The following is a 16,286-nucleotide window of genomic DNA, read 5'->3' on the forward strand; positions in this document are numbered from 1 at the left end:
TTTGTAAATATAAATGGATTATTTTTCATCGTAGGAAGATATCGATGCAGAATCTTCATTTTCATTAAATATGAACTTCAGCAGTAAAAGAACAAAATTTAAAATTACTACATCGATGCAGAAAGACACACCACAGGTAAGTGCTAGTCAATTTCACTTCTTTTGGAAATATTTAAGCATTGTACTTTGCAAGTGGTAGCATTGCGATGTTGCAAAACTTTGCACATCAGAATTAATAATATGATGCATCTTTTCCAGTTTATTCTTTGCATTTACTAATCTTACAAACAAAATCTCTGCCAGTATTTTAGGTTTAAAAACAGTAGTATCCTGGGTATCTAAGAAAAAGGGTATTGCTCTTAAGCTATATTAAAATGTACTGCTCTGCTTTGCATCTTTCCAAAAATTCCTACCTTGAACAGTAATATAATCTCTTGTATTTTTCATTTGTAAAATAAGAGGAAGTTTTACAACACATTTTTTTCAAAGAAAAATTCTTAAAAATGCTTCTCAGACTTTCATGTGCAAAAGAGCCACGTGGGGATCTTGTTCAAACACAAATTGTGATCTAGTAGGTATGGAGTGCGGTCTAGACTACCAGATGGGCCAGTTTGCACAGTAAATGTGTACTGTTGGTTCTTTTAACTTAGCAGTGATTATTGCTTTGTTCTGGAATAACCTGTTCATGTCACTGGATTTCCCGATTGCCACCTATGTCCCATTCTGTACTAGGCTTAGGGCAGGATCTGAATGTATGTAAGCTGTCAGGCCTTCTCCAGGAACTTAATCTGCCATGGGTAGAAGAATGTTAATTAATTGCTATTAAATATGAACCCTGAAATGTTTGAGATCTTATTTATCTCTAGACTAATGAATAATAATTTGTACTATATGAGTTTTATTTATCTTTGAAAAGCTGTTATGTGACCTCTATTCTGTGATATCACTTGCTTGCATATCTTTCTTTTGCTGTCTCCTTGAGCACCGTGGAGACATGCCCTTTTTAGCCCATCCCGCCTGGCTTCTCTGCCTGAGAAGAACCCTCCACTACTCTAACCCTTGAAGCCTGATCCATAATGCAGTTGGAGCTAATTACTAAAGCGTCTAAAAGCATTGTGGTATAGAGTCTGTACTCAGTGAAATGACAATGGTTTTGACAATTATTGTTCCATGTCATTTAAGTTCTACTTTATTACCTATTTTCACTGAGTACAGTTTACAATCATATTAATTTTTTAAATAACCTTCCAATTTTAACCCAGCAAATTATATATAACTCACTGTAGATATTCTTTTGGTAATTGTTATGTGATATTGGGCACATAGTAACTATAATTTGATGTTCAGTATTGATTGATTATTTATACTCATTGATAAAATGAATTAAGAACAAATTTTATAATTCAAAGTCTTTTTAACTCCCCCTTTTTCCTCTATAAAACAGGAAATGGAACAGACTAGAAGTGCTGTAGATGAGGATCGGAAAATGTATCTCCAAGCTGCTATAGTTCGTATCATGAAAGCACGAAAAGTACTTCGGCATAACGCCCTTATTCAAGAGGTAAAAGGGGGAAAAGTCCTCAAGACTTCTTGGGGTACAGGGTATTACCAATGTACAGGTTAGGAATGTTTCTTTGTAAAGATACAGAAATAATACGAGTCCTAAATACCATAAAGAAATGCTTTGTTATTTATTGGGAACAGTACTCACTAATTATTTTAGTATTCAATTCAGATTTGCCTTGACTTGAGTTTAGAAGGCTGAACTTCACCAATTTATTGAATCTTTTCTCCAGTTATTGAAAGAAGTTGACCATATAAAATATTCATATATTCCTTAAGTACATGATTATCTACCACGTGATAGAGTACTGTGCTTCTCATTGCGGATTTAATGCAGAGCCAAGCAAGATGGGGTCTTGGCCTTTTGGAGTTCACAGTATAATAGAGAATAACTACATTATTGAAATAATATGCAAGTAAATATAAAAATTAGTCACATGCACTATAAAAAGGCATATAGCACTATGATGCTGCGGACAGCTTTCTTGAGAAAGTGTCACCTCAGGTGAGAGCTGAGTTGAGTAGGGATTATATGGAGGCTTGAGGCTATGTGAGTATTTGGATAGATTAGTTTATAGTTTAATTTAGTAATGTATGAATATTTGATTTTGCTATATCTATGTTCTGTATCTTAATTCCTTCACAACATAAACATTAGGCTTTTTCTATACTTTGCATAAAAGATTATTTTCAGTCATCGTGTCAGAATTGACCTAATGCTTTCTCTTTACTTGTGCACTGCCCTGAGTTTAAAAATTTTAATATCGTCATGGTATTCACTTGATATATTATGTTCATCCATTTAAGATGGTTTTATTTGATTTAATTAATATAATTTAATAATTACTTTAAGTATATTTTTCTTATATAGAGTAGATATGTTTGATGAAATCTCAGTAAATTTGGGGTACTTTTATAGCTGATTTGTTAAAAGTAATTATTTATAACTAATTGATTAGCAGTAGTTTGACATCCATGTCTCTTATACACAGGTGATTAGCCAGTCAAGAGCTAGGTTTAATCCTAGTATCAGCATGATTAAGAAGTGTATTGAAGTGCTGATAGACAAACAGTACATTGAACGCAGCCAAGCATCAGCAGATGAATACAGTTACGTAGCGTGATGTTGCTCTCCTCCTGTGTGAGTGTGAGAAGATCATTGCCATCACCATTTGGTGTGTTCCTGTGGGAAAAAGCAGGCCTGTGCCTCCATAATTTGGTCATTTGGCAGCCCCTGTTTTTCTGCTGTTTACAACATCACCAGTGCCACGTCATGAGCGTCAGAGAAAATGCCTAGAGATATTTCAAGCTCATGTCATTATGACATTTCTTAAAACTTTATTAAAAGAATGAGTGAAGTATTGCTGAAATGTGGAAATCTGGTTGGGTACCATGCTTTTTCTCCCCTTCACGTTTGCAGTTGATGTGTTTTTTTTTTTAATGTATCTTAAAGGACATAAAATAAAAACTTAAATATTGTAATATGACAGATAACCTTAATAATTGTATCTACATTAAAATGACAAACATGATATTGCTGCTTGTCAAATAAAAAAATAAAGAAGTAGAATGCCTTTTTTATGTGGGTGAAGTGTCACACTAAATAATATATATATAAATGTTCATGAGTTATCAAAGCAGCTAAGCAGCTTTATAGTTGCATTTTTATCTGAATGGTTTAATTCACTTGTACTCCTACTTAAGTGCTACTGAAAATGTCTAGAGTATTGTTCTTGAATGCATAAAAATGCATTTAGCATAAAGAATGTTTTTAAGGATTAGAACTACATTGGATATGAGCATTTTGAATTTTTAGGACTTAACTCCATCAAGATTTTTTGGTAATGTGATATACCACAGAAACAGAGTATAAGGGAAATATGTGGTGACTTTAAATCTGGCATAGAAAGAGCATTTCACTCAAAAGTATATTACTTCTGTTTTCATAATACATTAATTCTAATACAGATTAATGCCCCCAGCTCTGTTGCCTTCCCTTCTACCTTTCTGAGTTGTAGGGGATCCTGTGATTCCCATCTATCCCTTCTATACCTCTACCTACCTAATACCCTTACACCCCTCTAACATTTTATAAATCACAGTCTGCTTAAGAATGCATAACTTATAAACCTTTTAAAAAAAATCTGTATAGTATTTTACTTGAGGTGTCATTTATATAGAGATATGAAATTCCATTATTTTGTTTATTAAATATGTCAACAGCAGTATTAGAATACTCTGGTCTGTTATCATATTTTTTATCTATTTACCCTACCTTCCCCACCACCATAATACATACACACAAATTTTTTTAAGATGGAATCTTTTAAAGTATATTCTACATAAATCATTTCACTTAAAATACTTTAGTTTATGTCTAACAATTAAGGCCTTTTTTAAAAAAGTAAAAAAAAAACATTACACCTTACAAATAAGCCATTATTAATATCTAATATGTAGTCCATATTCATATTTCTCCTATTATTACAAAAATAGCTTTTACAGTTGGTTTCTTCAATTGCACTTTTTCTGACTCATCTCTTAAGTGTTTAAAATATCTGAGCTTACAATGACTCATTTTACCTTTCTAGAGAGGAAATAATGGCAAACCATATAATGTACGTTTCACTGTCAAAAAAAATCTTTGTTTTGATAACTTGTCGATAAAGTTTTCCAAATTGATTTCCTTTTTTCTTAAATATCTATAAATGTTAAATCAAGTCTTATCCTGGTATCTAATTGTCAAGAAAATATATTGAAAAATGGACAAAATACTTGTGCTGAGGTCTACAGACGTGACTGTCAGGGGTTTTCATCACATCATTTTCCCATTTGAAAGGAAATATATTAAAGATAAGCTTGTGCATGAAGAAGAAAAGAGGACAGATACATTTAACCAAATCACCATCCCAAAAGGGAATGAACTTTAGGCCGTTATTCTCAAGTTACATCAGGCAGTTGAAATTATTACTGCAGGAGACCTTAGCACACAGCTCAGAATAGGTCGTAGTTATGGGCAGAATGAGTCAGAGCTTCAAATGAAAAGAAGAGGAAGGAAAGGAGAAGGTTCTTTGTGCTTTATCTCAGAAAACCAAAAATAATGTGAGCAGAACTTTCAGAGGTTTTAAAAAATGTATTAATACTGAAGGAGTTAACATGTCTGGCCTGTGATACAATTTGCCAGATAACATGCAGCTCTGGTCAATACTCCATCCTTTCTCTTTGAAACCAGTTATTTTAATTGCTACCATAGGTACAGACTTATTCTAGAGTTTAGTCCAATATTTTATAACAGTTTGCCTTAATGTAAACAAAAGGATAGATACTCTGAGGTTTGTGTTTTACTTTATGTACAACTTACTATACTATAGGATTTTGTAACCTGTATATCCTCCAGTGCTATAAAATTTCTGTTAATTTTTTGAACATTTATTGAGTATAGACTGACAGGTGCTTCCACATATGTTCTTTTGTTTAATCAGGTAATCTTGTTAACTAGGCAATGTTCTTCTCTTTCATAGATGAGGAAACTAAATGAGGGGAGTTTTTCAGCAATCATTGCCAGAAACTGCAGAATTTGAATTTAATCCCAGTCAAAGCTGTGGACCAAATAAATACAGTCTTTTTCTACATATAGTATAACCTATAAGATTGATAGAAATAACTTCTTTTCAGGGTGAAAAAATGTGTTCTAATTAAATAATTTGTGATAATAAACACTTCATATTTTTTTCTTAAAATACTTAAGATGTAAATATACATGGTTAAATGACATGACTCTCAGTTGATTCATGGCAAAGGGTACTTGTGAATTTAATATTTTACATTCACATGTACAACTATAGAACATTTATTTCAAATCTATATACTTAATGCAAATCTGTTTTCAGTTAAAATTTTTTGAGCTATATAGTTAGTAACCGTGGATGATTTATTGTGCTCTTAATTTTTGGTTCCTAGGACAAATTCTTGGTTGAGCAAGGTCAGTGTAAATATGTGAACTTCTAAAATACTAGTCCTAACGACTATTGTATGTGGGCCATAGTTAAGTGAGTAGAAATTAATATGGAGAAGCCCACTGGTTGAACATTGGTATGTTAATGAAGCATATCTAAGGCCTAAGCAATTCAATTAGGCAATCCTTATATAAAACATATAACTCATAGGCTAGAATTCATTAAAGGTAGGATTCACTAATGGAGAAAAATAATCTTCATATGCGAAGACCGTACTACCTAGGGAATTCTAAGGCTTTTTTCCTTCCCCAGCTCTCCATCCATAACTCAGGCAATTCACTTTTTTCTTTTTTTTTTTTTTTTTGTCATCTAACAAACATTTACTGGTGCAAGGGTATTGTGTGGGTACAATTGCTGCAATGAAAAGCCAAAAAGATACAATCTGTGCCCACATAAAGCTTTTAGACGTGTCATAGTCATAAATGTCATTCAGTATTTATGAAGGCAAATCCTGGGTATTCTGAGGAAGATTGCATAAGACAAGATAAAGGGACAGAAAATGAAGGCAGGAGAACATATTCTAAACACAAATAACAGCAAAGATCCAGAAGTAAGCGGCAGCCAGGACCTAAGAATCCAGAGACCTGTATGGCTGAATTATGTGGACTTAAGCAGAGGAGTTACATTTGCATAAAAAAATTGGTAAGTTTTTAATGGGTAGTAGGTGCATGGATATTCATTTTATGCTTTATAGTATACATATTGACATATTTTTTATTTGATGTTTGTTAACTATGTAATACTATTTGCAAATTTTAGTGGAAGATGGATAACCAGCATTAGATGAAGAATAGACTCTAGAGGCCAGTTGTGGATATGTGGGATTAGACCTTGATAGGAAGTGAGCCAGGTACATGAGTGGCAGTGGCCATCCTTGAGGGATAAAGTAGATCAAATTGACATGGCCAAATAATGGATTGGAATGTACTTTGTGAATGAAGAAACGGTTGAGTCAAAGATGACACCTTTGTTTGGCTTATACAACTAATGCCACTCAGGGGAACCCTGGTTGAGGATGAGGATGGAGAAGTAACATAGGGCTTTGGTTGCAGACACCTTGCAACTGATGTGCTGTTGAGATAACTGAGTGGAGCAGGAGGTATCTGATCTCTACTGGATAGATGCTCCAATCATGAATCTTAGAAACCAATCCATAGAGGCTTTTTAATCCATCTCATTTCTCTGATCCTGTAGCCTATGAATTAATGTCCAGATTAAATGTAATTAGAAAAATTTACTACCACATGAATATGTTACATACATTTTAAGTCATAAACATAAAAATGAAAAAGATGAGAATGTTTAGTTGTTTATACATGTTCCAGGATTTGTCTTCCTAGAACTCAAGTGGGTATATTTGTCAGCCTACTTTGAGACAAGGACACATATATAGAAGTTGGATGAGTGAGCCAAAAGTAAATCTGTCATCTGATTATCTCTTACATTCACAAATTTGTCAACTACTGGTTAAACATTGCCCTTCAGGGAGAAATCCTGATTTTCATTTTCCTGACAAGTGTAATGATTCCATTTATCAGCAAAAGGAAGGAACCCTGGAAACCAACTTGTGGAGAATTTGAATAAGAAAATAAGTGTTTTTTTAAGATTTTGTTTAATATTGTTTCCTTTTTCCTTATTGTTAATAGTTTACTATTTATAATTTCAGTAATTGACAATTACAGCCTGTGTTGAAGTTAGCACTCCTGGGGATGGGTAAAGTTATTGGGTTGCTAATTTTATCCTCTATGGCCAGATCAATAATTTCCTTGGAAGAGCTTTGATGCTGCAGGAAAAAGATGTAAATTTTCTGTGACTTTATTAACCAGCCTGTTTAGGTGTCACCTAGCTTGTGGGATTCCCCCTAGGATAGCACTCAATCTTTCTTATGCCGAGAGGCTCAGCCTCTTAAAGTGGGTGTTTTTATTTGTTTGTCTTCTACAGAGGAAAGGACAGAAGTGATAAGCCAAGAGCTACTTTTTTTTTCTTCCAATTTTATCTTTTTTTTTTAAATTTTATTGGGATAACATTGGTTAATACAATTATGTAATTTTCAGGTGTACATTATCATTTGACATCTATATATTCTATTGTGTGTTAATCACCCAAAGTCCAGTTTCCCTCAGCTACCATATATTTGATATGCATTACCCACTTCACCCTCCCCCAAACCCCCTATATTTGACCTCCTTTACTCTGTCTACCTCCCCTCTCCCCCACCCTCTGGTAACCACTATTCTGTAGTCCATATCAATGAGTCTCTGTCCTGTTCCTTTGTTGCTTTTAGGTTTCTATAAGTGATATCATGTGATTTTCAACTTTTTCTGTCTGCTTTATTTCGCTTAGCATGATTATCTTAAGGTCCATGTCGTTGCGAATGGTAGTATTTCATCTATACTTATGACCGAGTAATATTCCACTGTATATATGTACCACAGTTTCTTTATCCAGTCATCTATCATAGGACACTTCGATTGCTTCCATGTCCTGGCCACTGTGAATAATGCTGCTATGAACATTGATACGAAAATATCTTTGTGGATATGAGTTTTCAAGTCTTTGGGGTGAATACCCAGTAGAGGGATTGCTGGATCATATAGTAGATCCATTCTTAGTTTTTTAAGGAACCTCCATACTGTTTTCCATACTGTTTTTCATGGTGGGGCCAATTTGCAGTCCCACCAGTAGTGTATAAGGGTTCCTTTTTCTCTGTATCCTCTCCAACATTTGTTATTACTTGTCCTGTTGATTATAGCTTTTCTAACAGGTGTGAGACAGTGGTTTTGATTTGCATTTCCCTAATAGCTAGTGTTGTTGAGCATCTTTTCATATATTTGTTGGCCCTTTGTATGTACTCTAGGGAGAAGCGTCTGTTCAGAACCTCTGCCCATTCTTTGATTGGATCATTTGTTTTTTTGTTGTTATTGAGTCGTATGAGTTCTTTGTATATTTTGGATATTAGGCCCTTATCTGAGGCATTGCTTGCAAATATATTTTCCCATTTGGATGGTTTTCTCTTTACCTTGTTGACAATTTCTTTTGCTGAGCAGAAGCTTTTAGTTTGATGTAGTCCCATTCATTTATTTTAGCTTTTACTTCTTTTGCCTTTGAGGTCAAATTCATAAAATCCTCTTTAAGTCCAAAGTCTTTGAGTTTAGTTCCTATGTTTTCTTCTATGCATTTTATTGTTTCAAGTCTTATATTCAGATCCTTAATCCATTTTGAGTTAATTTTGGTGTGTGGTGATAGACAACAGTCTAGTTTCATTGTTCTGCAGGTGGCTTTCCAGTTTTATCAGCATCATTGAGAAGCTTTTCTTTCTTCACTGTATGTTTTTGGCTTTTTTGTAGAAAATTATTTTCCCATATAAATATGAGTTTACTTCTGGGCTCTCAATTCTGTTCCACTGATCTGTGTGTCTGTTTTTCTGCCAATACCATGCCGTTTTGATTACTGTCGCTCTGTAGTGTAATTTGAAGTCGAGCAGAGTGATGCCTCCAAGCTCATTCTTTTCTCTCAGGATGGCTTTGGCAATTCGAGATCTTTTGTGCTTCCATGCGAATCTGATGATTTTTGTTCTATTTCTTTAAAAAACACCAGTGGGTTTTTGATGGGGATTGCATTAAATCTGTATAATGCTTTAGGTAATATGGTCATTTTAACTATGTTGATTCTTCCAATCCAAAAACATGGAATATATTTCCATTTCCTTGTATCTTCTTTGATTTCTTTTAACAGAGTCTAATAGTTTTCATTTTATAGGTTCTTCACATGTTTCATTAGATTTATTCATAGGTATTTTATTCTTTTTGTTGCAATTGCAAAAATAATTATTTTTTCCGTTTCTTTTTCTGACACTTTGTTGTTAAAGTGTAGGAATGCTATGGATTTTTGAACATTGATTATGTATTTAGAAACTTTACTGTATTTGCTTATTATTTCTAGTAGTGTTCTTGTGGAGTCTTCAGGGTTTTCTATATAGAGAATCATGTCATTCGCAAATACTGACAGTTTGACTTCTTTGTTTCCTATTTGGATGCCTTTTATATATTTCTCTTGCCTGATTGGGCTCACAAGGACTTCCGATGTTATATTGAATAACAGTGGTGACAGTGAACAGCCTTGCCTTGTTCCTGATCTTAGAGGAATGTTTTTTAGTTTTTCACCATTATGTGTAATGTTTACTGGAGATTTGTCATATACGGCCTTTATTATGTTAAGGTACTTTTTGTCTATACCGATTTTTTAAAGTGTTTTGATCATAAATGGGTGCTATATCTTGTCGAAGGCTTTTTCTGCATCTATTGATATGATCATATGACTCTTATTTTTTAATATGTTCATGTGGTGTATTACATTAATCGATTTCAGTATGTCGAACCATCCCTGTGCCCACTTGATCATCGTGTATAATCTTTTTAATATGTTGCGGCATTCAGTTTGCTAGTGTCTTATTTAGGTTTTTTGCATCTGTGTTCATGAGAGATATTGATGTGGTTTTCTTTTCTTGTGTTATCTTTACCAGGTTTTGGTATCGGGGTGATATTGGCCTCATAAAATGACTTGGAAGTATTGCCTCCTCTTCAATTTTTTGGAAGAGTTTAAGGAAAATAGGTTTTAAATCATCTTTGAATGTTTAGTAGAATTCACTGGGGAAGCAATCTGGTCCTGGAGTTTTACTTTTTGGTAGGTTTCTGATAATTTTTTTAATTTCCATACTGCTGATCGGTCTATTTAGATTTTCCAGTTCTTGATTCAGTCTAGGAAGATTGTATTTTTCTAAGTACTGGTCCATTTCTTCTACGTTATTAAATTTGGTGTTATGTACTTTTTCATAGTATTCTTATATGATCCTTTTTATTTCTATGATGTCTGTCATAATTTCCCCCATTTATCCCTGATTTTGTTTGTGTCTTTTCTTTAGTGAGTCTAGCTAGGGTTTTGTCAATATTATTAAGCTTCTCAAAGAACCAACTCTTTGTTGCATTTTTTTCTACTTTTTTTTGTTTTCAATTTCATTTATTTCTGATCTAATTTTGATTATATCTTTTCTGCTGACTTCAGGCCTCATTCGTTCTTCCTTTTTCTTGTTTTTAAAGATGAAGTGTTAGGTTGTTTATTTGGGCTTGTTCTTGTTTTTGGAGGTAGGCCTGTAATGATATGAACTTTCCTGTTATGACCGCTTTTGCCATGTCCCAAAAGTTTTGATATGTTGTACTATTATTATCATTCATTTCTGTGTATCTCTTGATCTCTCTTTTTATTTCTTCTGTGACCCAATTATTTTTCAGTAGTATGTTATTTACTCTGCATGTATTTGTGGTTATTCCTGCTTTCTTTTTGCAGTTAATCTCTAGTTTCAGAGCATTATGATCAGAGAATATAGTTGGTATGATTTCAACCCTCTTATTTGTTGAGACTATCTTTGTGTCCCAGTATGTGGCCAATTCTCGAGAATGTTCCATGTGCACTACAGAAGAATGTGTAAGCAGCTCTTTTGGGATAGAAGGCTCTATAAATGTCAATTATGTCTAGTTGGACTAATGTGTCATTTAAAGATGTTATTTCCTTATTGATTTTCTGTTTGGATGATCTGTCCATATCTGACAGTAGGATATTTAGGTCCCCTACTACAATAGTGTTTTGGTCTGTTTCTCCCTTTAGTTCTGTTAGTAATTGCTTTACATATTTCGGGGCTCCTGGGTTGGGAGCAGTGTTATGTCTTTATGGTGCTTGATTCCCTTTATCATTATGAAGTGTCCCTCAGTATCTTTATCTTTCTTATCTTGAAGTCTATTTCATCTGGTTTTATTACCACTACTCCTGTTTTTCTCTGAATGCCATTTGCTTGAAATATCATTTCCCACCCTTTCACTTTGAGTCTATATTTGTCTTTGGAGCTGAGATGTGTCTCCTGGAGGCAGCATATGGTTGGGTTTTGATTTTTGATCCATTCTGTAACCCTGTGCCTTTTTATTGATGAGTTCTGTATATTTACATTGAGGGTGATTATCGAAATATGAGGTCTTCTTATAACCATTTTACCTTTTGCTTTCTGGTAGCTTGGTGTTGTCATTGCTTCCTTGTCTTGTGTTTCTGTTTTCTTTATTTTGGTTGGCTTTTGTGGGTTTTGCTCTGGTTCTTGTTGTTTTATGTTATATACTTCCATTCTGAATCTTCTGTGTGTGGTTACCATTATGAATATATAAAAGATAGTATATGTGTGTGTGCATGTGTGTGTGTATACATATATACACATAGTCCATTTTTTCTGCACATGACTTATCTCCATTCCCCTTTGCGAAATTTGGATCTTTGTATCCTCCTCTTTTCTGTCATTGTTATCTCAATTTGTCCCTATGTATGCTGAACGTTCATTACTGTCTTGTTATAATATTACTCTTATTATTATTTAAGCTTATAATGCCCTTATCTTAGTAAGAGTTGCCCTTCTCTGCTTCTATTTGCCTGATAGTCACTTTACCCCTAATTATGTATTTTTGTTGTTGTTGTTATTTTTGTTTTGGTGAGCTCACCCCTTTCAATATTTCCTGTAGTGCAGGCCTCATAGTGGAGAATTCCCTCAATTTTTGTATGTCTGGAAAGGTCTTAATTTCTCCTTCATATGTAAAGTAGAGCTTAGCTGGATACATTATTCTCGGCTAGTAGTTTCTTTCACTTAATAGTTTAAATATTTGATTCCATTCTTTTCTGGCTTGTAAGGTTTGTGCTGAGAAGTCTGAGGATAATCTAATGGGTTTTTCTTTATAAGTTACCCGTCTTCTCCCTCGCTGCCTTGAGAATTCCATCTTTGTCATTGATTTTCGATAATTTGAATACAATGTGTCTTGGTAAAGGCCTTTTTGGGTTGAAGCATTTGGGTGTTCTGTTGACTTCTTAAATTCCTAGCTCCATATCATTCCTTAGATTTGGAAAATTTTCATCCACTCTTTGTCTGAAAATGCTTTCTCGTCTGTGCTTCTTTTCTTTGCCTTCGATAATGCCCATTATTCTTATGTTTTCTCTCCTGATATTATCAGCTAGTTCTTGTTTTTCTCTTTCATTATTTTTCATTCTTCGGTTTCTCTTTTCTTCCTTATGATCCATTTCTAGATTTCTGTCTTCGATATCACTGGTCCTTTCCTCCATTTGGTCGACTCTATTTCCTAAGCTTGCCTTTCCCTTTTCAACTCTTGGATTTTTTTTTGTTATTGTTTTTTTGTTTTTCTTTTTAATCGTCAGAACATCTGTTCTTTTTGAAGGTTTCAATCTCCTTGCTCTTTAGGTTTTTTCTTCAATTCCTGTAATTGTTGATATGACTTGTTTCGGAACTCACTGAATTTTTTCAGAAGTACCGTCCTGTAGTCTCTGTCATTTAAGTTGCATATTTCTATGTCTGTAAGCTTATTTCCTAGAGTTTTTCTCTTTCTTTCTGAGATGACTTGTCACCTTGGTTGTTCATGGTGTGTAATGGACTATTTCTCGACCTGGGCATTACTGAAGTATATTCTGCTGTTTTTCCAGAAAGAGGTTTTATTATCTAAAGGTCTGTCTTTAGCCTGTTGCAAAGAAGTCACTTTTCTTTTGGTTTCCAGTAGGTGCCATCTAAGCCTTTTGGATCCCTGCTGTATATAATGCCTTAAAAATACCTTTTAAAAAATTTTTCTTGTAAATATTTAATCACACTTGCTACCCTCAGTTTCAGTCCCCGTGAGTGTCAGCGACAGCCTCGGCAGCATTTGGTTAGATTCTCTTGCGGCTCTACGGTTATCGGTCTCGGAGGGTAAGGGAGGAGGGCTGCTCTGAGTTGGGAGTTGGGGGCTGTGGTTCAGCCTAAAGTTTGCAGCCAGGGCCGATAACAATGAACTGTTGTTTCTCTGAGTTCCTGTCCTGCTTCTCTGCCTTCTGCCCTGATGACTGGGTCCTGCTTCAGGCTGCTAGAAGTTCCGGCACTTCCAGGCAGGCTGATCAGGGAAGTCGCCACACCTTCACCTTTCCCCCTCCTCCTACAGGGAGCTCCTGTGGCTGTGAGAGGCAGCTTCTTCATTTCTCATAGTCCTTTGCCCAACACCCAGGATTCTGACCTGTGGTAGCTGTTATATGCAGAGCCCTCGCTCAGACGTGCTGGTGTGTAATTTGGGTGTTTTTTGTTGAGTTTTAGATGTTCGGCTTATTGTTGTTTCAAGGGGAGAGTTATGGGGATGTCTCTCACTCCGACATGTTTCCACAAAGTCCTGCAAAGAGCTACTTTCAGCAGAAATAAACCAGTTTAGCATAAATTGTACCTAACGTCTGCCCCAAGGAGGCAGTGATGCAGCAGTACCTCTGGCATTAAAGGAGAAGCTGAATGCTGACTAGAAAAAATGCAAAGCCGTTTTAGCATTTTAGTTTATATACTGCTGAAGTAACTAAATTCAAATCGATGTTATGCTATGAAGTAAATATCTGAGATTCCTCGTTTAAATTGTACATTTTAAAATAACCATCTCTAAATGTTGACGGCCCAGAAAGATGAGGACCTGTAGCCACTTGGTAAAGAGAACATGGAATAGAACTATGTGGTAGAAGCAACGCAGACGTGCACACCATCTCCCCTTGTAAGCCATGTGCTTGGCCCTGGTTGGGATCGCCCTCTCCACTGCTCCAGAAAGCTGGCAAGACAGGAACTCGGAGTAAGGATGATGTGTGTGTAGCCCGACACCCCACTTTGCTGCTGTCTTCCACACAGGCATTGGCCTGTGTCTAAATGGAGAGCACCAGCTTGTGTTCCTTAGGAGGCTGCACGTTCAGGTCAACCTTAGTCCTAGAAAAGTCAGTCTGGTTTACTGCTGACCCAGTAACTTAAATCCAATCTGATTAGATCTGAAAGCTCTGAGACCAATGAGAAGTCTTTGAAGTAAGCAATCTGGGATTCTCTGGGATGAAGAGATAATGGAAGGGAAGGACCAGACAGCTAGCTAATTCATTTTTGTCCCTGCTACACCATGAAACCAACCAGGGATGACTCAAAAATAGCCAATATTGGGCCAACTGGGAAATCTCGTGGGCCGCTGTGGAACACAGTATCAGAGTGCTGTGGTTTCTTTGAGAAATACAGTGAAGTGTGATGTGAACTCAGAATTAGGGTGAGTCTTTTTCCTCCTTGAGTGTTTTAGCTGCTTTGTTTATATGTTTAGATGTTAACTCATTGTTTTGCAGTTGGTGTGTATGTTCATTTTCAGGAGAATCAACTAATACATTGTATTTAGTTACACGTCGATTGCGCATGTGCGTGTCCCCAGTTAAGGCCCCCCTGTCCACTGTTCCCCGAGGCAGAGAAGTTAGTTACTGCCTGGGTCGGAGAGTGTCCTCCCTACAAATTCATGTTCACCTGAAACCTGTAGGCGTGACCTTATTTGGAAATAGGGTCTTTGTAGATATAATCAAGGTCCTCATGGATCAGGGTGGGCCCTAATGCAATGAACGATTGGTGTCTTTATAAGAAAAGGAACATTTGGGCAGACGCACAAGAGAGAAGGCCATGCGAAGACAGAGGCAGAGATTGAAGCGATGCAGCAGCAGCAGAGGAACAACCAGGACTGCCAGGAACCACCGAAACTGGGCAGGGGCCAGGAGGGACCCTCGTCTAGGGCTTTCCGTGCCATCACGGCCCTGTCGGCACCTTGGTTTTTGGCTTCTAACCTTCAAGTCTGTAAGAGAATAAATTGTGTCGTTTTAAGCCACCAATTTGTAGTACTTTGTTAAGGCAATCTAGAAAACTAATACAGTGCCCTTAATAATTTTTTTAAATTAGATTGCTTGAAATTTATGTGGGCTTTTGTATTTTAAATATTTTATTTTATTATTTTATTTTAATTATTTTATTTATTTTACACCTATAGCACGTGGCCTTCCTAGGTAGTCTCCTATCCAAGTACTAACCAGGCCTGACCCTGCTTACCTTCCAAGATCAGATGAGATTGGGCACATTCAGGGTGGCATGGCCATAGACTGTATTTTAAATAATTTATATTTTAATTAGGAGATTACAATTTGGTATAAAAGTCAAATAAACACAAAATCTTCTGGTTTTCCCTTAAAAAGACATAGAGAAAATGGTTCCCAAAGAATCACCATTTACTAGATGAAGAATATACACATGAACAAAAAGTCACAAACTCCCACCCACAGGAATGATTGGTTCGTGTATTTTGAGAGAGAAGATTGTTTTTCAACTTTGTGTTCCGTTCTATGTGTGCCTGTGAACCTCACTGCCCCCACCCCACCCCGACAGTTCGCTTCTGCCTCTGCAAATGCACACTGCCAAACGCACACCTCCCAGGAGAAAATGAGGAAGAGCTGGAGTAAACCCAAATCTACAGCAAGAACTATTCCAAAAGACCTCCGCTAGTGCTGAGTATGCAGTGTCCTGTCTGCATGTAAAGCGAGGCACACACCATAAGGAAACCGAAAGAGGGAAAACTGGTTAGAGCTTAGCACGTGGCTATGGTCATAGCTGCTAATTATTTGCTGAAAAAAGAAGTGGTTTTCTAATAAGCAGTCATCTTCGCTGGTTCTTCCTCTTGTCTTAATGTAGGAGAGTCTCTTGTCTTAGTCCTTGGCCTTGTTCTCTTTTCTCTCTATATCAAGCCTTCGGTGATCTCATCCAGTGCAATGGCTTAAATGCTTCTGTGTCCCAACAACTTACAAAATAATAACATTCAGTCCACG

The 16,286-nt window shown here is 35.9% G+C and overlaps 1 protein-coding gene and 1 pseudogene across 5 annotated transcripts in view; one reads left to right on the forward strand and one right to left on the reverse strand.

Moving 5' to 3' along the window:
* Window positions 1-3,144, forward strand: part of CUL2 (cullin 2) — a 92,806-nt gene extending 89,662 nt beyond the window's left edge. For all 5 annotated transcript variants that reach the window (XM_016164853.2, XM_016164848.2, XM_016164849.2 and 2 more), the window contains 3 exons: window positions 35-136; window positions 1,445-1,561; window positions 2,556-3,144. In XM_016164853.2, coding sequence (XP_016020339.2) covers window positions 35-136; window positions 1,445-1,561; window positions 2,556-2,687 — 351 coding nt within the window. In that variant the 3' untranslated portion in view covers window positions 2,688-3,144. The remainder of the gene's footprint in view (window positions 1-34; window positions 137-1,444; window positions 1,562-2,555) is intronic.
* Window positions 3,145-15,448: 12,304 nt separating this feature from the next.
* LOC118608909 lies at window positions 15,449-15,567 on the reverse strand (annotated as a pseudogene).
* Window positions 15,568-16,286: the final 719 nt, after the last annotated feature.

This window comes from Rousettus aegyptiacus, unplaced genomic scaffold (assembly GCF_014176215.1).
Source record: "Rousettus aegyptiacus isolate mRouAeg1 unplaced genomic scaffold, mRouAeg1.p scaffold_m13_p_10, whole genome shotgun sequence".
NCBI classification, from domain to species: Eukaryota; Metazoa; Chordata; class Mammalia; order Chiroptera; family Pteropodidae; genus Rousettus; species Rousettus aegyptiacus.